The sequence below is a fragment of the Pituophis catenifer genome, unplaced genomic scaffold (genome assembly GCF_029215685.1).
Source record: "Pituophis catenifer annectens isolate HBS135680 unplaced genomic scaffold, rPitCat1.0.hap2 SCAF_3, whole genome shotgun sequence".
Classification (NCBI taxonomy): Eukaryota; Metazoa; Chordata; class Lepidosauria; order Squamata; family Colubridae; genus Pituophis; species Pituophis catenifer.
In genome coordinates, this window is record NW_027256883.1 from 102,526,374 (window position 1) to 102,548,265 (window position 21,892).

A 21,892-nucleotide genomic window follows, 5' to 3' on the forward strand; every position below is an offset into this window, starting at 1 on the left:
GGACCTGATTGTATGTCAACCAAGCCTAATTCCACCAGCGTATTTCAAGGTTTTACTTTGCCTAAAGGATCCAACAGAACTTGGTAAATTAATAGTTTATTTCTGTTATAAAGGGTCAGGTATATCATCGCCTCTAGAGGGGAAAGCCAAATCGGAGTCATCAGGTAATATTTATTTATTTGAAATAAATGATCTATTGTCTTTGAACCCACAATGTTTCTATTGACCCAAGCATTCCCTTGGCTTTATTTGTCATAACCTCAAAACAACAATGCTTTAATAAGGAATAAAACAAAAAAATGAAGGAACTCAGGAAACGTGATGCATGTGGTTATTCTGTGTGCAAGCATTTCGGAAAGTAGGAAAAGAAAGGGAACTAGGGAGGAGGAAACAATTCCAGAAAGGAAGGCAGGTATATGCATCGGTCAACAAGGCTTGCGTTTTCTCACATAGCTGAGAAGCACAAGATCAGTCAATAATTGCAAACCATTGGAATCTGGACTGGAACGTGCTACGGCAGTTTCAACAATGGCTGAGAGTGGCATAGAAGATAGGCAACTTTGAGTCGTTATGACCTTAGTTTGACAGCAGTTTCTTGGTCTCCAACTCATCTTAAGCCTCCAACTCATCTTAAGCCAGTTTACAGTTGACAAGGGCCTGGTGGCTCAGCAGACTAAAAGCATTGTGATTAACACCAAGTGTCTGCAATTACTGTAAGTTCGAATCTCACCAGGCTCAAGGTTGACTCAGCCTTCCATCCTTTCTAAGATAGGTAAATTGAGGACCCAGTTTGTGGGGGCAATAAGCTGACTTTGTATAAACATACAAAAGTATGAAGGCTATTGCTTAACACATTGTAAGCCGCCCTGAGTCTCCGGAGAAGGGCGGCATATAAATCAAATTTAAAAAAAAACAAAAACTTCACATTACTGTCTTGTAACTGTTTTCCATGTGGATATTGCAGCTTTTAAGTTTAGCAGCTGACCCTTGCCTTATCTGAGTAGTTGCCAGGTGTCCACTATTTGAGCGGACAGTCCGCTTTTTTCACATTATGTTCACTATTTTTTTTCACAAAATAGTGGACATTTTTTTTATTCAAAAGCTTTATGATGAAATGGTACGTAATCTAAAGCTGTACAGTCTAAGAGAATAAGAATAGGAGAATCGCGTTTTGTCTTTTTTTTCATAAGTTAGAATGAGACAAAGATCGAATATCCATTGAACTCGATTCTCCGAAAAAATTAATGAGATTAAAATAAAAATATATTATAAAATTATGTACAGTTCACATTTTTAAAATGTATTGTAGCTTGTGTCGACTGACCTAAAATGGCATCGAGTGATGAGAGTGACAGCGGTGAGATTTCGAATTCTTTAAAACGAAAGAGAGGAGTGTGCAAATACACCAAAGACTGGGAAGCTACTTTTGCATGGATTAACAACAGAACAAATACAGATACGACGGCCTACTGTAAATTGTTTGTAAAAAAATATATAATTTAATTGTAATTTTTTTAAAAAATTTTTTTACTACTTACTCCCCCCCCCCTATTTTTTGGAAGCAGACCTGGCAACCCTAAACTGCATAAATAAGAATAGCCCCCACGGCCTGTTTAGATACCTGTTCATACAATATAACCTTTCTACGCCCAGGTCTTCCCACCACGCTATTTGGGAGCACTGGCTAAAAGGAGAAGAAGCTGCTTCTTAGTGTGTACCCTTCTTTCGGATTGGTGGGCATTACCATTGCACTACCACTGAGGCAGCAGACAGCAACCAATTTAAGAACTTGAAGCAAAGCAGAGTTCATTTTCCCAGCCGCCGGAAGCTGCCTTTCTGTACGCTTGAAAGGATACAGCAGGAAGGCATCCCATTGCTCTATTTTTGCTCTTTCGTCAATAAAGGGAGGAGATGAGGGGAACCAATAGCTCCACCCAGTGTCGACTCTATCTACATACCTTCTCCTCCCTTGACTGGAGAGCGCAGCCAATGGACATGCGACTAAGGCGTGTTCCAGCTGGCGTGGGTGGATGAGAGAAGAAGCATGTAAGTGGGGGGCTGACAGGCAGAGAAAACGCTCGTGGTTAGATTTTTGTTATCCATCATGGCATCCAAGTGCCCCAAGTGCGACAAGACTGTCTACTTTGGTGAGTCTTTTTCTCCTTTTTTGCATTATTGTATTTCTCGGAGCTTGTATCTCTCTCTCTCTCTCCTGTATTAGTGTTTTCTAAACCCTGCAATTTAGAGATTTGAGCGCTCTATCCCAGTTGATAGTGATGCTTGGCTCTCTTTTTCAACGACACATTCCGGTTCTCTGCCCTGACTGAGAAACTGCCTTCTGGAGCACCCAGACTACGTAGGAAGGGCTGGGAGGGGTCGACGCCTTCTTTCCAGGGAGCGTTTCATAGCTCAGTTTCTTTCCCCTCTCAAAAGTGTTTCTCTGAAATAAATCTTATTGGTTATATGGGAAAAAAATATATGATTTACTCGTTGTGGGACCGCAAAGACCAGCCGTTGTAGGTGATAACTCAATTCCCTTTGTTATCTATCATCACTCCTCTCCTCACTTTGAGATATTTTCCAGTTGATGACTGAGATGCCCTTAAACCAAGAACAGATTTCCCTATGGAAGTGCACTATGATTTTCCTAAATCCTTGTGGATTAAGATTAAGGGTTTTTCATTTGCAGAGGATGCAGGTTTTAGAAAAGTTTAGAATTTTTTTTTCTAAAACCAAACAATTCCTCTGTATTTCTCGCTGCTTCTTCCAAGAAGTTAGGAGTGGTTCAAATTCCCCTCTTCAGCCATTTCCATTTATTCCATCTCAACCCCACCCAAGGCTATTGTTGCATTTCTGTGGTATCCATGTCAGTTTCAGCCATGGTAAAAAAATAGAATTTCCATTTTCACAACCAATATAATTCTGAATCCCAGAAGTTACAGAAAACAGAGAAATATATCATCAAAATACTGTACTTGGAAATTTCTTTGGTAGATGTTGAACATCTACCAAAACAGAACAGAACAGAGTGCTCCAGAAATTCTGCCCAACACATACCAAAAATATTTTTTCTTTTTCTTTTAGGTTTAAAAATTTCCTTCCTTTCCATATTTATTCCAGGGCCTGATAACTACTTTCCAAGAAGAAAACTTTTATCTAAATCAGTTCTGTCTCATATTCAAAGTACATTATTATTTTTCTCACTTAGACTGGTGCTGCTGTTGTTTTAGTAGCACATCTGATCAGTCTCTGTTCTTGTTTAAGATAAAGCATATTAAATGTGAAGCTGCTCCACTAGCAGGACCTACCCAGCTCAACAATTATCTACTGGAACAGAGCTTTGTTTTCATATATGATCTTAAATATTTGAGGGGGCATTGGTTGGAAGGAAATTGTCAACGTAAGCATGAAATCAGTTTGGTCTAGATGAGTTAAGGCACTTGGCTAGAATGAAGAGACCATGAGGTCAAATCCTGTCTTGGCCATGAAAGTCAACTGGGTTGGGTAACCTCAGACTAGTCACTCTCTCAGCCCAACACACCTCACAGGGTTGTTGTGAGGAAAATAGGAGGAGGAAGGTGTGTTGGATATGTTTGCTGCCTTGAGTTGTTTGTAAAAATAACAAAGGCAGGAAACAAATTCTGTGCAAGTACAGGTGTCTCTGTAAGACAATACTTGGTCATCTTGTTGTACCTTTACAAAAGCATCTGTAACTTTTTGTTGGAAGCAGTTTCTGTGTGAGAAGATGAGAAACATACATGTTGAAAGCAAATTGATGTTTCCTATTATTGCAAAATATATATTATCCTTAAAAACCAAAAGTGTTCACAGAATGGTTTATAAATATCCTTTATTAAAGCCCTAATTGCCAAAAGCAGGTAGGGAAAACAGTGAGAAATTTGGAGCTCCTATAATGAACAAGACATTCTGTACATGACATGAAAGTATGGAAATGTTGTAAAAGATCATATTCTCTAGTGTTTAGATATCAGAAAACAAGGAACTCTGACAGTAATACAGATTAATGACCTTAATTATGTGTGGAACTGTGGCCAACATTTTATGGGCCCATAACTTTATTTCTCTTATTGAATTTAATTCTTATTTATATTGGTTACTTAGGACCTGAGAATCTTTGTTCTCAGGGGTGGGATTCAGCTGGTTCGGACTGGTTCAGGCGAATGGGTAGTTATGGCCAGCAGCTGGGCCTGCCCACCCGCCCCAGCGCTATCCCGTCTTATAGAGTCACCGTGTTTTTGATGCCTGTTCCTGTGTAAGAATATGTCCTTCAATATTTTAATTGCTGTTGACAAATTCCTATGGGGTCAATGTCACCCAGTGGTGACATTCAAAATTTTCCCCTACTGGTTCTGTGGGCGTGGCTTGGTGGGGGAGGGGTTTCCTGTGACTGTGTGGGTGTGGCCAACTTGATGTCACTCATGGCCATGCCCACTCAGTCACATGACCCCCCCCCCCCAAAGCCATGCCCACAGAACCCGGTAGGAAAAAATGTGTGTATGAGCACGAGAAGGGCTCATAGTGAATGCTGTGGCAGAGAGAAGCCGAACTTTTCTCCCTCCATTTACAGTGGAGCTACTGGCCCCCTCCCTCCCAGGGGTCAAAGTACCTGAAAGGGACAGACTGCAGTAGCTCCGCTGTGAATGGAGGGAGAAAAGTTCAGATTCTTTCTTCTGCATTTAACATTAAATTCTGTGGCAGAGAGAATCCGAACTTTTCTCCCTCCATTCACAACAGTGTTGCTCTCCCTTTATGGTCCCCCCAACCCCCTCCCTCCTGGGAACTACCTTAAAGGGACAGGCTCAGTGATGGGATTCTACCAGTTTGGACCAGTTCGGGAGAACTGTTTGCTTCGACTTTCAGCTGTGAGTGAACTGGTTCTTTCTTTCTTTGAAGTGGGCCCACCCGCCTGCCCCTGCCTTATACTTACCTATATTTCTGCTTCTAAAGCCCAGCTGATCGGGGCGGCAGAGTGGATTGCCACTCCTCAGCTGTTTTCCTTGCTCTCAGCAACGTGGAAATTCAGTTTTTTTCAAAGTGCACATGAGCAAAGTCTGTCATGCGCGCTCAGCAAACCAGTTGTTAAACCAGTAGGATCCCACCATTGAACAGGCTGCAGCAGCTCCGCTGTGAATGGAGGGAGAAAAGTTCGGAGTCTCTCTGCTGCATTTAACATTGAATTCTGTGTCAGAGAGAATCCAAACTTTTCTCCCTCCACTCAAAAGCAGAGCTGCTGTTCCCTTTATGGTCCCCCCTGGCCTCCTCTCTCCTGGGGACTACCTTAAAGGGACAGGCTGCAGCAGCTCCACTGTGAATGGAGGGAGAAAAGTTCGGATTCTCTCTGCTGTATTTAATGTTGGATTCTGTGGAATATTGAGCGGCCAGAAGAGGTGAGCGGTGACCGGGCGACTGGGTGGGTGTGGGCAGGGCCAACCAGGGGTGATTTTTTACTGATTCAGCGAACTGATTCAAATCGTCACTACCAGTTTGCCCAATCCAATCAAATTTTACCCCTGGATCATGTAAGGTCATGGCTGGTTCTATAGGCAAAAGAGAAAATGCTAGGTGTTTGTCTGAGCTAATCATGTCAGATTGGACTCCTTGCCTATTGCTTATTTAGGATTTCTGGCTGCTCTTTGCTTATAAATAGATTGGCCCAGTCTTTCTGAATGAATACAAATTCTCCATTCCTAAAAACTAACCTCTTCAAAAGAAAAGAATAGAATGACAGAGTTGGAAGGGACCTTCTAGTCCAATCTCCTATTTCAGCAGGAAACCCCACCTATACCATTTCTGACAAATGGTTATCCAATCCCTTCTTTAAAATTTCCAGGGTTGGAGCACTTACAACTTCTGTGGGCAAGTTGTTCCATTGATTAATTGTTCTAACTGTCAGGAAATTTCTCCTTAGTTCTAGGTTGCTTCTCTCCTTGATTAGCTTCTTGTCCTCCCCTCAGGTGCTTTGGAGAATAGCTTGACTCCCTCTTCCTTGTGGCAGCCCCTGAGATATTGGAACACTATTATCATGTCACCCCTAGTCCAGGAGTGGGTTCCAAATTTTTTTACTACGGTTTCTCTGGGCGTGGCTTATTTGGTGGGTGTGGCTTGGTCATGTGACTGAGTGGGCGTGGCCAACTCAAAGTCACTCAAGGCAAGGTGGGGTGGCACCTTGCTGTGAGTGACATCAAGTTGGCCATGCCCACTCAATCACATGACTGATGCTGCAGAGACAGAGCGATTTCCTGTGTACCTTCCCCTGACCCTTGGGCTGACAAAATAAAAGCCTGCCTGCCTAGCAGCCCAAACTGGAAAATGAGGGGGGGGGGAGATGCTTCATGTCTAGAAAAACAGCCTTTCTTTTAATTGCCTCATCAAACCACAAACTCCTCTGATCAGGACTTCGGTCTCTGAGTAACGGGTCGGACGAATAGTGGGGAAGTGACTAAAGGGGGAGAGAGGGACAAAGCCCCCTTAACGTGGATGTACGTAAAAAAAGGGTGGAATTTTGACAAACTTCTCCCCCAAGACCAAGAAGAGATTCATTTCCCTCTCACCCTCCCCCACAACATTTCCAAGAGCCTCCAACATTGCAGCAGCTGCTACCCCTCTCCTCTCCTGTCCCAGAAGTGGAACCAGGTGCCGTTTCCTCCCCCACGTCATTGTTGGAGCATCAGAGATCTAAGGAGAAGTCTTCCAGCTCTTCACAATCAACTTTAAGAGAGGCGAGAAGCCAATGCAAAAGAAGCATTAGCGAGGCCAACAGGGGCTTGTGTGTGTGTGTGTGTGTGTGTGTGTGTGTGTGTGTGTGTGTTTTTGTCCTTCTGCGGTCCTCTCCCTGGGGACAGCCAGGGCTTCACCGCCTCCTCTTTCCTTCAGAGGGGCTGCCTCCAAGTCCTTGCGAAGGGATAAACACACACACACACACACACACACATCCTGCCCTGTCACCTCCACTGCTGCTTCTTTTGCATTAGCTTCTCACCTTTCTTAAAGTTGATTGTGAAGAGCTGGAAGACTTCACCTTAGATCTCTGATGTTGCACAATGGCTTGGAGATCTAAGGAAATGTCTTTCAGCTCTTCACGATCAACTTGAAGAGAGGCAAGAAGCTAATACAAAAGAAGCAGCAATGGAGGTGACAGGGCAGGGAGTGTATGTGTATGTGTGTGTTTATCCCTTCGCAAGGACTTGGAGGCAGCCCCTCTGAAGGAAAGAGGAGGCGGCGAAGCCCTGGCTGTCCCCCGGGAGAGGACCGCAGAAGGACAAACACACACACACAAACACACACACACACACAAGCCCCTGTCGGCTTTGCTGCTGCTTCACGATCAACTTTAAGAGAGGCGAGAAGCCAACGCAAAAGAAGCGGCAGTGGAGGCAACCGGGCAGGGCGTGTGTGTGTGTGTGTGTGTGTGTGTCAGATCCCTAAAAGTGATACTGCCATTCAAGTGGAGGAAGGGGGGACTTGGATTCGATTTACTAGCATGGCCTGTGTCATCAGATATTTTACAACCTATATCCTGGCACCAAGGAGGCCTGGGATTCCCTTTACCTACAGGAATTTATAGGATAGCCATGTGGGTTGTCTCACTTTAAAGGGTAGTGGTGGAAATGCATGTTTGTTCGGGTTCTCAAAGGAAATAGTAAAGAAAACATCTTCACACTTGTGTATTGGCTAAAATCTGCATTCTGACTAAAAGGGAGGGGTCTCTACCACTTTAATCCTACTGCTTTACCTAAGAGTATTCAGATTGTGCTTTAGCTGGATGGTTTTCACTTCTGCTTAATAAAAGAATCCTTTTGAACATCTACGTTTCAAGAGTTACGTTTCAAGAGTTCGTACTTTCTTAAGTTGAAAGGAGAGGCAATCCTTACAGTGTGTGTGTGTGTGTGAGAGAGAGAGAGAGAGAGAGGGAGAGACATCCAGCCATCTGCCCCCAGTACCGCTGCTGCCGCTGCCCCTCTCACCTCCAGCACAGCGGCTCTGTCTCCCTGAAGGACCCACTGGCCGGGCTGGAAGGCAGGCAAGCATGGTAGGGCCATGGGGAAGGGAGCTAGCTAGCCGAGCAGCCCCGACATGCTTGCCTGCCTTCCCGGTGGTCCCTGTGGCCAGGCCCACTTGCTTACCTTCCTCCCCCATCACCGCTTCTTTTTTCGGCTGCTTACCTTCCATGGCGGCTGGTCCAGAATCAGGAAGGCAAGCTAACCCGAGTTTTTGGCAGCCCCCAGCCAGCTGCCGCTGCTGGAAAGTGGCTGGCCAGAAAGCCTCCGAAAAGGCTTTTTTGCCAGCCACTTTCTCCGCAGGCTGCCAAAAAGCATCTGCTTTGGCCCCATGTTCTTTGCGCATGCACATTCCATTGGACTTGCAAGGCAATAGGATGCGCATGTGCAAAGAACATGGCGGTGATGAACATGGCGGCCGGGGAACCGGTTTGGGGGCGTGGCCAGCCAGCAACTACTACCGGTTCTCTGAACGATGAGAGATTTTTACTACCGGTTCTCGAGAACCGGTGCGAACCGGGAGCAACCCACCACTGCCCTAGTCCTTCTTTTCATTAAACTAGGCATACCCAATTCCAGCAACTGTTCTTATATAAAGAACCTCCAAACCTTCCAAATCTTTGTTGCTCTTCTCTGCACTCTGCACTCTTTCTAGAGTCTCAACATCTTTTTTACATCATAGCAACCAAAACTGAATGCAGTATTCCATTGTGGCCTTACCAAGGCATTATAAAGTGGTATTAAAACTTCACGTGATCTTGATTCTATCCCTCTGTTTATGCAGTCTAGAACTGTGTTGGCTTTTTTGGCAGCTGCAGCACATGCTAGCTCATATTTAAATGATTGTCCACTAGGACTCCAAGATCCCTCTCACAGTTGCTACTAAACCACATATACTGTACCTGTGTGTGTTGTTTTTCTTGCCTAAATGTAGAAGCTTATTTTTTTCACGATTGAATTTCATTTTGTTAGATAGAGCCCAATGTTCAAGTCAGTCAAGATTCTTCTGTATCTTTTTTTTTTTATTGCAAAAGTTTTACAATTACATTTTCACCCCTTTTTTCACCCCCCCCACCTCCCTCCCCAAACTTCCCATCCTCCCTAACCCTCCCTAACCTTCCCCCCCCAGACTTCCCTATTATGTATTCATAACTAATAACACTGATATATAAGCTTAAACCCATCCCTCCCCCTGTATAATTTTTCCTTTTTATCTCTTTACATTAAAATATTTCTAATACATTATTTTCAAATAAAAGCTATTTGATACTTTCTAGTTTGGTATTTGTTCTGGACATATTCTATCCAGCTTTTCCATTCCCATTCATAAGTCTCTTGTGAACAGTCTTTTAAGTATGCTGAAATCTTCGCCATCTCTGCAAAACTAGCCATCTTCAATATCCATTCCTCGATAGTGGGCAAAGCTTCATTCTTCCAATATTTACCTATCAACAATCTTGCTGCTGTTATCATATACAATATCAGTTTTATTTCACCCCGTGTAAAACCCTTAACTATACCCAGTAAAAACAACTGTGGAGAAAATTCAATTTTTTTCCTCAAAACATTCTGCATGACCCACCAAATTTTTATCCAAAAAGCCTTAACCTTCCTGCAGGTCCACCAAACATGATAATACGTAGCATCTAAACATTCACATCTCCAACATTTTGGCTGAACATTAGGGTACATACATGACAACTTTTTAGGATCTAAATGCCATCTATAAAACATTTTATAAAAATTTTCTCTCAGGTTTTGCGACTGTGTAAATTTAACATTCTGGACCCAAATTTTTTCCCAAGTTTCCAGCATCACTGGTTCTTCAAAATTCTGTGCCCACTTAATCATACAATCTTTAACTAATTCCGTTTCTGAATCTCTTTCTAACAAAACATTATAAAGCCTTTTAATATGCATTGGACCTTTCTCTCTTATATGTCTAACCAATTCTTCCTCATGCAACATAATGCCAGTTTTTTGGTCCTCTTTCCATCTCAGTTCTAATTGATTATATTGTAACCAAGTTAAATTAAACCCTTCATCCAACAGTGTCTGTAATGTCTTCAGCTGCCATCTGCCCGCATCTGTAAAAAGAACCTCTTTATATAAAAACCCCCCGAGTGACATTATATTTGTATTCCACAAAGTATGACCAAGATCCAGCCATAGCGGTATTTTATAATCCCATTTGAGTCGGTGCTTCTTCCAAACTCTCATCAAAGAGTCTCTAAGTATATGACTTTTAAATACTTTATCTACTTTGTCGTCATAAAATAGATAAGCATGCCATCCAAATTCAAGATCAAAACTTTCTGCATTCAATATTCCAGTCTTTTTACTTCCAAACCAATCACTTGTTAAAGTTAAAGCTGCTGCATCATAATATAACTGTAGGTTTGGGAGTTTAAGGCCTCCTCTTTCTGGAACATCTTGCATAATTTTCAATTTCACTCTCGGCTTCTTCTCGTTCCAGACAAACTTATTCACACCAGACTGCCAAACTTTCAGTTGTTTATCACTTTTAAGCACCGGAATCATTTGAAACAAAAACAGAAATCTTGGCAAAATGTTCATCTTAACTGCTGCTATTCTTCCAAGTAGAGACAGTTGCAGCTTTTTCCAAATCTCCATGTCTTTCTGAACCTCTCGCCACAACACCTCATAATTATTTTGAAACAATTTCATGTTTGATTCTGCAACCTGAACTCCAAGATATTTTACCTTAGGTACAATTTCAAAACCTGCCCTCCTTTCAAGCTCATGTTTACGATCTTGTGTCATATTTTTAACTATCATTTTAGTCTTTTTTGAATTCAGTCTAAAACCCGAAACTCTACCATAGTCTTGTATAATGTCCTTCATCAAGATTGTTGATTCCATAGGTTGTGATAGGGTAACAACCAGATCATCTGCAAATGCCTTTATTCTATAATCCTCTTGCCTTATCATTATGCCTTTCAAAATTTTAGAGTCCCGTATTGTATTTAACAAGACTTCCAATGTTAAAATAAATAAAAGTGGGGACAACGGACATCCCTGTCTTGTTCCTTTTTCAATTTTAAACTCTGTCGTCAAACTTCCATTAATAATAATCTGTGCCTTTTGCTCTTGATAAATTGCTGAAATCGCCTGTATAAATCGGTCCCCAAAATCCATCTTTTTTAAAGTCTTTAGTAGAAAATTCCAATCCACTCTATCAAAGGCCTTCTCTGCATCCAAAAAAACCAGCACTGCAGGAATCTGTTTATTCTTATCAAGATATTCCAATAAATCTATTACTTGCCTTACACTATCCTTCATATATCTGCCCTCAATAAATCCCGCTTGATCCTCATGAATCACCTTTTGAATTACTGGCATCAACCTGTTGGCTAATACTTTCGCATAGATTTTATAGTCTGTATTCAAAAGAGATATTGGTCTATAATTCTCTGGTTTTTTAGGACCAACTTGTTCTTTTGGTATCAACGATATATAGGCAGTTTCGATATATAGGGACTTCTGGTTTCTCTGCCTTCGGCGACGGCGGTGCCTTTCGGAGCTCCGCCAGCCCCGCCGCCCGTAGAGCCGCTTCGCTACTCAGAAGCGGCTTGAAAGCTTCAAAATCCTAAGGATTGAAGAAGTAGAGAGCGCAGGGTACAGGTTGAGCCCCCGTTGTCCCCCAGGGAATTGTTTCTGGGGAGAGAACGGGTGTGGCTCCCTCCCAACCTGCGGAAACTCCGGGCGACGTGGGACGACTTTGCTTTCGCAAAACAAGCCGGCTGCAGGAAACGTAATTTGAAAAGAATCAGTTTTAACAAGCAGCGAACCTATCGGAACCCTCAAATTTGGAAACGCAAGTATCAGCGCTTTGTTGATTTTTTAAACTGAGACAAATTTGAGTGAGTGAAAGTGCTTGGAAAAAAAACATGGCGCTTAGCCTTAAAGTTAACGAGCCAATGAGTGTGGATTGGTGAAGTTATTTTGTGTTACAAGCTATCAAGTTGTTGCAAAGTTGCCTTGTTTGTTATAAGAGAAGCAAGTGGAAAATTTCTCCCTTTCTAATATTGGACTTTGTTTTACCTTAGCTTTTAATTGATCAAATCTGGGGGACTTTTTTAGAAGTCTTTGTGCAGGAGGGAAAGGAAAAGGAACTTCCCTTTTTAGAAAATCCAGACTACGCAGCAGGATGGCTTCAAAGAAGCAGGAAGGGAAGGCAGCAGGGGGGGGATCCCCCACACATAAACAAGAAACGCAGCTTCCCTCTGCTCAGCAGTTACAAACCCAGAAAAAAGAATTTGATGTGGGAGATTTAAAACAATTTATTTCTAAAACTTTGGATGATAAATTTCTAAAATCTCAACAGGAGATAGATGATAAACTTCAAAAATCACATCAGGAATTCATGCAGGAAATTAATGAAGTTAAAGATATGGTGAAACAGAATCAAAATAAGGTGACCAAAAAAATATCAGAAGTGGCGTCTGGCCTGGCAGAATTTATTGGGAAAGTTGATTTTAAAGTTGAAGAATTTAAATCAGAAGTTAATGTCAAGATGAAAGACAATGATTATAAAATTGATGAAGTTGATAATAAAATGCAGAGAATTGAAGATGAGATTGTTATGATACAATTCCGGGCGATGGAATTCGCCATACGGCTTCGGGGAATTCGAGAGGAGGAGAGACAGGATTTGAGACAAGTTTGCTCTGAAGCCTTGGCCAAGATTTTACAAGTTAATCCTGATGTGGTATTTCACAAAATAGATAAAATTTACAGAGTGAACTCTTGGGTGGCCAGACAAAGACAACTGCCCAGAGATGTGGTCATATATTTTACAGATAGAGAAATTAGAAATGATATCCTGCAAAAATCTTTTCATACTTCTGTACAAGTGGGGGGTTCACAACTTGAAATCTTTAAAGAATTACCTCCTAAAATGCTGAAAGCCAGAAAAGAATTTGGTTTTCTTGTTAAGGAATTGAAAAATTTACAGATACCCTTCCGGTGGGATGCACCAGCTGGGATAATTTTCAGATATAAGGGAGAAGGATATCGGTTGAATACCGTGGAGAAGGCACAACACTTTTACACTACTATTCTTAAGGAAAGAACACCATCTCCACGTACATCCACAGTTTTGGAGATTAAGGAGAGTGAAGAGAGGCAATTGCAAGAACAGTCTAAGCAGGAATTAGAAGTAGTGCAAGGTGCAGAAGGAGCCCTTGCTTGATTCTTCTCCAATTTTGGATTTGATTCAGTTGACTGAAGTTAAAGATCAACGTATAACCAGAGCTCAATCTAAGTTACTTAAACAAAAGCAACAACAACAACAGGAAAGACAAGACAAGAAGGCAGTTAAGAGTACTGTACAAGAGAGTGGAGCTATGGGAGGAGCGAGATCGAAGCTCTCGGATGAACTTCAAGTATTTTGCTCTGTGCTCCAGAAAGAGGCTGATGACCTTTAAGTGTTTATCTTGGAATGTCAATGGGTTGAATTCAGCACAAAAAAGGAAGAAACTATTTACATATTTGAAACAATTTAATAATGATATAATATGTTTACAAGAACCGCATATCACAACTCAAGATCAAAAATATTTGATAAATTCAAAACTAGGAGCACACTTTATATCTTCAACCTCGCAGAAAAAGAATGGTGTGGTTATTTATGTAAATAAAAAGTTAACAGCTAAAGTTATAGAAGCAGATCAAGATGGTAGGTTTGTAGCAATTGAATTGTTTACAGCAAATGGCCAAATTCTTTTGATTGGAATTTATGCTCCCAATCAACAACAGGACTATTTTTATAAGATGTTACATACTAAAATATTGCAATGGGACTATAGATCTATTTTAATTATGGGAGACTGGAACGGAGTAATTGATTCTAAATTAGATAAAAAGAGTTTGGCAAAGTCTAGAATTAGACTACCACAGACTTTTTTTGATATGAAAGAAGATATGGAACTAAAAGATGTTTGGAGAATACAGAACCCAAATGAATTGGACTACACTTTCTTTTCTGATAGACATAGATCCTTTTCTAGGATTGATTTTATCCTGTTGTCAAATGATCTACTTGTTAAGACAAAAAGAACAAAGATTTTTCCAAGAACTTTGACTGACCATAGCCCTGTATGGATTGAAACTGAGATGGATAAGGTTGAGAGACGTTCTTGGAGATTAAATGAGAACTTGTTTAGATATGAAAAAAATACAATAGAACTTAAAAAGCATTTGAAAGAATTTTTTGAAACAAATTTGAATAAAGGTACCCCAATTGAAATTGTTTGGGACGCAAGTAAAGCTTATATGAGAGGGGTACTTATCTACATGAACTCTAAACATAGACTGTTCCGACAAAAGAAAAGATCTGAATTGGAAACGGAAATAAAGAATAAAGAACAGTTACTTATTAAAAATCCAACAGATGAAAGAATACGAAGTGCTATAAAACTTTTGAAAGACCAATTTCAAATGCTTATGGCGGAACAAGTTGCAACAAACTTACAATATGCGAAGCATAATACATTTTGCAACGCTAATAAACCGGGCAGATGGCTGGCTTACACATTGAGGAAAAAACAAAGTATACGGACTATTGATAGTATTGAAACTGGAGGGAAAGAAATTTTTCAACAAAAATTAATTAAAGAAGCTTTTGTGGACTATTATACCAAACTATATGCCAAAGAGGAGGTGCAGAATGGAGTTATAGAAAAATATTTAAATGATAAGAGAGTTACAAAAATTACTGACCAACAAAAGGAAAGAATGAATTATCCTATAACAGAGGAGGAGATAACAGTAGCAATTAAACAGTTAAAAACAGCTAAAGCTCCTGGCACGGATGGTTTGACCGCAGTGTATTACAAAACTTTACAAGCTGAAATGGTGGGACAACTTAGAGATTTATTTTGCAATATTCAACAAGGGGGTAAAATACCCCCATCATGGAAGATTCTTCTGTATCTTGAGCCTATCTTCTGGAGTGTTGGCTATTCCTGCTAGTTTGGTGTCGTCTGCAAATTTGATGAGTTCCCCATCTATCCCCTCATCCCCTCAACATTGATGAAAATGTTGAAGAGTACTGGGCCTAAAACAGAGCCTTGGGTTACCCCACTGCATACATCTCTCCATGTAGCTGTAGTTCTGTTGAGGACTACATGTTGAATGCGGTTGGTCAGACAGTTATGAATCTTATCTGGTGATGATGCTGCCTAACCCACATTTTTCTATCTTATCAAATAGTAGGTTATGGCCTACTTTATCAAATGCCTTACTGAAGTCCAAGTAAATTATATACACAGCATTCCTCTGGTCCACTAATTTTGTCACTTTTTCAAAGAATGCAATAAGATTTGTCTGGCATGATCAGTTTTTGACAAACTCATGTTGGCTTTTGGTTATTACTTTGTTTCCTTCTAGGTGTTCACTGATTCATTGCTTGATTATCTTTTCCAGAATCTTCCCTGGTATTGAGGTCAGGCTGATAGGTCTGTAGTTTCCTGGATCTATTTCTCCCCCCCCCTTTTTTTTTTGAAGATGGGAACTACATCAGCTCTTTTTCAGTTTCCCAATACTCCATGATCTTTGAAAGATATTGTTCAATGGTTCTGAGATCACATCAGTGGTGGGTTGCTACTGGTTTGCTCCAGATCAGGTGAATCGATAGCGGCGGTGGGAGGCTCTTCCCACCCGCCCGGACGCTTCTGCGCATGCGCAGAAGCATCACACGAGTGTCCACAAGCGAACCAGTAGTGACGGGTTTTGAAACCCGCCCCTGGATCAGATCTGCCAGTTTCTTCAGAACTTTGGGGTGTAATTCATCTGGTCCTGGTGATTTAAACTCGTCTAGGGTGGACAGGTGCTCACTTGCCATTTTCTTCTCTATTTTAACTTGTGTTCCTAATCTGTTTTTTGAAGTGTTATTTTTGATAGGCTTGACTGTTTTCCCTTTGTGTAAAAAGGAATGCAAAAATTGCTTGTCACCTTCTTGCCACTTTCTCCCACCAATGGACCAATTGTTTCCTTGACTTTTTTCTTGTTTTTAAGGTGTTGAAAAAAGCTTTTTTGGTTATTTTTTTCTTTTGTCGCAAACCTTAGTTCATTATGAGCCTTAGCTTTCCTCACTTCATCTTTGCAGGCTCTGGCTATTTGCTGATATTCTGCCTTAGTTATGTGCCCCTCTTTCCACTTTATATACTTGTCCTTTTTGTCTTTCAATTTATCAGAGAGTTCTTTATGCAGCCAAGCTGGTTTCTTTTGGGAGCAGTTATTTTTCTTCTTCATTGGCGTTGTGCTAAACTGGGCTTTTATAATCTCATTTTTCAAAATTTTCCCAGCTTCTTGAGTTGTTTTCCCCTTGAGGGTTCTCATCCATGGAATCCTTCCCAAACTCTCAAGTTTGACTTTGTTCTATTGCTTGTGCTTGCATGATGTTGAATTCCAACATTGCATGTTCACTCCTCTCCCAAGGTTCCTATAGCTTCAATATTTTCTATCATTTCATCTCTGTTAGTGAGAATTAAGTCCAATATGGCTGATCCCCTTGTTCTTTTCTCTACTTTTTGGGAAACAAAGTCATCTTCAAGTTTCTGCTTGAGGCTGTTTTCCTATGGCAGGAAAACTGGGGCTGCTACTGGGGCCCTTTATTAAGATTTTTTCTCCTCTTCTCTTTTAGGGGAAATATTCTATCCTGCCTCTTTTTAATATTAAGAATAAAGAATATTTTAATCTGGGGGGGGGGTTCCAAATATGAGTAGAAATGTGATGTTGCATATGTGAATAAAAATGAATAGAAGATATGAAGAAAGAGTATCTAAAACAGATTTTATTAGACTGGGCATCTAAATGTCCCTTAGTAATTACAGATTTCTAATGAATAACAATTTTGACTAGTTTATTCTCTGAGTTATTAGTTGTTACGATACAAAAACAATTTAAACTGAGTTTTAAAAATGGAATGAAGGGCTAGTGAAAAATCAGATTTTTTTACTGAAAAATCTACCCCATGCTCTTCAAGATGAAAACATCAAGATGAAAACATGCAATTGAGTATTTAAATGGATTCTCTAATGTCTACATATTTCAAACATTTGTTTAGTGTTCATAGTTGCAGAATGTTTGAGAAACACTGATCTAAGGTTTCATGGATTCTTTGTTGATTTTCTTTAGCTAGGGGTGGGATTGAATAAGCAGTCAAATATTTATTTTAAACTGCTATTCTTTTTCCTGCTCCTATCAAAAGAACATTGCTGTCTTTTGTTCAACAACAGATGCATTGGTCCAGAATCTGGTTTGGTTGCTGCTGCATAATAACTTGGCCTGATTCTTTTCTTTATTTTGGTGGCTTTATTCTGGGTATTATTTGCTGCTTGTGGAGAATCCAGGAAAACAATCTCTGTTCACTAATTTTTTTTTAATAGAACTGGTAGAACATTGCTTTCTTACATTCAGCTAAACATCGATTCTATTTTGATCATCTGTTATGCACAATTCCTTTTTCCTTCCTGGAATTGGTTGAGTTTGATAAATGTGACAACACAATACTCAATTTTCCAAACCCTCCCCATAACTGAATTGTGTACAACCCAATGTGCTTGTTTCACTTTCACCATTTTCAAATAGCCATATTAAGGAAAATAGGGTGTATTTTTTTGTTTAAAGTTATTTACAGGAGTGGTTAAGTTTATTATGAAATATTTCTACATTGTTCCATTCTGAGAATACTTTTGAGCATAAAATAAATATATTCATAGCATTTTCCTCTATGAGTGCTTTTGGAATCATTCCTGTAGAAAAAATATCTACAGAAAATATAAAAGTCAAAACTGAAATTCTGCATGAATTATAGGAGACATTTTTGAGCACTTATTGGTCTGGTTCAAATATAACAACATTATACAAGGACTGTGCTGTTTGTCCATATGCAGCAGTAGAACACACTTTGGACTGAGGTTATCAACTTTGGTTGCACATATGACTCCAATTCACATTCCATCATTTATTGGATTTTGATTATTACATTGAAAACAAATCAAATCAAATGGATTTGTATAGACAATTTCATCTTATTTTAAATGTTTTTATTTATATTAAAAATAGTTTCTAGGATATGTAGTGACTCATCATAAAGGCAAACAAAACCTGGAATCAGGCAGTTTGGGGTTCCTATCATCTTGCTTAAGGAAAAAGAGATGTGTGTCCCAATCCTCAACAGAGCTTCATCTCCAGTTTGTAGCTTTCATATCATGAGGAATGCAAAGAAAACTAACCATGTGTTGCAACATTTTAATTTTTTTGATATTAAATTCATTTTTTAAATGTAATTTGGTATATAGATTCTGCTAAGCAGTACAATTGAATGTTTCTTATTTATTTATTTATTTATTATATTTCTATACCGCCTTTCTCCCGTAGGACTCAAGGTGGTGTACAATCAAGAAAAATATAGACACACAAACATCATAAAATTGCTAATTAAAATTATTACTTAGTTTGGTCAATAAATAAAACCCAGAATTAGATAACATTTAAAAAATCATTCACATGTTCGTATGTTTAGCCCCGCCTGTTGGAACATCAGGGTCTTGAGGGCACAGCGGAAAGCACGGAGATCAGGGATATTCCGTATCTCCGGGGGCAGTTCATTCCAAAGGGTTGGAGCCCCCACAGAGAAAGCCCTCCCCCTGGGAGTCGCCAGTCGACATAATTTGACTGACGGTACCCTGAGTAGTCCCTCCCTGTGGGAACGAACTGGTCGGTGGGAGGCTATTGGTGGCAAAAGACGGTCTCGTCTTTTTAAGATATCTTTTTAAGGTATCCTTTCAAAATCATTATAAGGGTGCTATTTTGGTTAACATTTTTTCTTCAAATAAACAGAGTACTGTGGAAACAAGTCTGATGATAACTGTTATACTTCCTCTATTGCCATCTTCATTGGAAACCCTGAGAACTAAATAAAAAATGTACGAGATAAGTCAATATGTAACAAATGTGTGTGAGAGACTGATTTGTGCATCTCTGAAATGTCATAAGAGTGTAGGCTTTTTCTAAATTGCCCTGCGTGAAAAGACATGAGAATGTCTGACTAGTTTTTTTTTTATAAAAGTTTTTTTTTTAAGCAAACAAACACAATACATCAATCCTTCCGTGTGTCTTCTCGGTGTTTCTTCCGTGACTACTACTTCTTTTTATTACTCCTATCTTAATTTCTCCTTGATAATTTCCATTTCTCTGTTGCGATATTTTCCCCAAATTACAATACATTTGCCATACATCTTCCAAGTATTATTTTATTTTATACTCTGATATTTCCTCTTGATCATACGGCTTTTCATAATAGTTCTGGATTATTTTCTTATTGTCACCATTTTGGTGCTGGAGCATACTCTTCTCATCAGGGGTGAAATCTAAAAATTTCCCCTGCTGGTTCTGTGGATGTGGCTTAATTGGTGGGCGTGCTTGGTGGTTAGTGACCCGGTGGGCGTGGCCAATAATAATAAATAATAAAAATAATAAACAAAGTACACAAAACAATAAGAGGTACCAAAAACCAACTTTCACACTTTACACATACACAAAACAAAACAACACAACACAACTGACTCACACACAATGTAAAAGCAGCTGCACTTCACCCAAAATGGCCCCTGCAACAAGCAGGAACACAGCCACAAAAAACTCAAAAGCCAACTTTCACACTTTTTCCACACAAAATGCCACATACAGCTTTGTGAGATTTTGTGTGTTTGTGTAGTTAGAGTGAAACACTACAGAAACACACCAATTTTCCAGTGTGCTGCGTCTTCACTCCATAGCTGGGACCAATCCTCTTTTCTGACAGCAACTGAGAGAACTTTTAAATCAAATTCCTACCTCACTCTGTGCTCTAGCCACACCCCTTCACCCTTGATTCCCCAGTCTTTCAGTTGCTGACAGACTGAGGTGATTATTTTTCCTCTGTGCTCTAGGGTAGTGCGATTAGGATTTTGAGTTATTTTTGAGTAGCTGTAAATTTCCTTTCTATTTATTTCGGTTAGAAGAAGGTTTTTTTCCTTTGGAGTTTCTTGGATTGCCTGCCGTTTGCTGTTTTAGCTGACTGCGTGGCTGGTGAGCCGGGTCGGATCAAGCTTCGCGCTTCGCGTGCGCACAGCTGCCGATCTCTGTCCCTGCAGGGCGGATTAGGCTGGGAGATTGTGACCGGTGGAGGAGGGGTTGGGCGGTTCGCTGTCGTAACCCCTACCTCATAATTATTGTTTGGAGCTTCTCGGCTTGTGAGGCGGTGGCAAGGCAAGTAAAGGCATCAGCGAGGGAGGCTCAGCTTCGTCGTTTAAGAGAACTGGCTACCATCCCGTCAGGGATCTGCGGGTGGAGCCGCGCTTTAATAAGGCCAGCCGAGGGATCTCCTCCTGTTCGTGGGGAGAGTGGCTTCTGGGGACGCCAGCCGCCCGTGCTGCATATTCGGGACGGCGGCCTCACTCCACGTGGCGAGCGCTGTTGGTGGGGAGTCGGCTCGGCGCGCCCACCATTTTGGCACCGCTTCCAACTTGCCCGGGCTCATTATTTCAGGCCTACGCCCTTGCCTAACCAGCGGTGATCGCTGGGAGTGGCGTTTGAGGGCATTTTTGGTCCCGGATTGACCTTTTCGTCATTGTTTGGAGTTGTTCTGGCCATTTTTGTGGTCAGTGCTCCTCACTGATACAGACAGGCCCACGCCCTGGGGAGGCCTGTGGGCCTGCTCCACGTAGGCGGGTTACACCTGGGGCTAAATTTCTCCAGGAGTTGCTTGTAAAAAAAAAAAAAATTACATAATACCCTTGCTGTATATAGTTCCCCTTCCTATACAAGGACATTTGCTTGGTGAGCATGGCATACTCATTGCTGTCCTCGGACCTTGAGCAGGAAGCCAGTCCTGCTAGGTCCTCCAAATCCCATAAGAAGAAGAAGAAGGACAAGCGTTCTGCTTCTGCCAGTCATAAGTCACACCATTCCAAAAACCCCGCAGCTGGTGACAAGGATGCCCTCCATCGTCACAAGGCATTTGAGAAGCAATATGAGAAGGCCAGACAGGTGGCTGCCTTACTGGTCAACCGGGATCAGAGTCCAACTCAGCCAACGTCTCCTGCTCGTGAACATTCACCGTCTGGGTATGCTTCTCTTACCCCATTGGCTCTGTCACAATCCATGCCAGATGTCTCAGCTGCTGGGGCGGACTCCTTTCGACCGCCGGCCAGACAGGTCCCGTCAGCCACCTTCACCCCTACGGCTGCGGGCCTACGTCCATCTGACCTGGCCCCAACGACCTCGCAGGTCGATTTTCAGGCGATGCTGTCCACGACCTTGGCCACCATCATGGCAGGAGGTGTCCATCACACTGCTCAAGGGCCTGTACCGGTGGCATGTCAAGAGGCAGCACATGTGTCGCAGACTCACAGGTCCCGTTCGCCCCTCTGACAGGAATCTGATTCATCGGAAGAGTCCGAGCATGAGGAAGGGTGCCCTGAAGATCTCAAATTTTTGGAGGATGAGGGCTTGTTGCCTGACACTCCGGCTTTTACGGGCTTGTTTCGTCTGTCTTTGTTTAAGTCCCTCCTCCATAAGGCGCGTTTGACAACTAACTTGGGATCGGTGGGGGCCCAACTCCCTGCCTCCCAACCTGAGGCGGGTCCGCATGATGCCCTGTTCAAGCAAGCTAAACAGGAAAAAGACTTTATCCCGTGTCCCCAGTTGTTTACAGATGTGCTGCAAGCACCATGGGGCCAGCCTGGGTCTCTCATTGCGCCTAACAATCAAGACAAGAAATTGTATTGCTCAGCGCCTGAGTTGGAGGCACTGGTGGATTTACCAACTGTGGATGCTTCTGTGGCAAGCCTCACCACTCAATC

General features: G+C 41.3%; 1 protein-coding gene across 4 annotated transcripts in view; it reads left to right on the forward strand.

Moving 5' to 3' along the window:
* The first annotated feature begins 1,994 nt into the window (after nucleotides 1-1,994).
* Nucleotides 1,995-21,892, forward strand: part of CRIP2 (cysteine rich protein 2) — a 151,305-nt gene continuing 131,407 nt past the window's right edge. For all 4 annotated transcript variants that reach the window (XM_070940868.1, XM_070940870.1, XM_070940869.1 and 1 more), the window contains exon 1: nucleotides 1,995-2,147. In XM_070940868.1, the coding sequence (XP_070796969.1) occupies nucleotides 2,105-2,147 (43 nt within the window). In that variant the 5' untranslated portion in view covers nucleotides 1,995-2,104. The remainder of the gene's footprint in view (nucleotides 2,148-21,892) is intronic.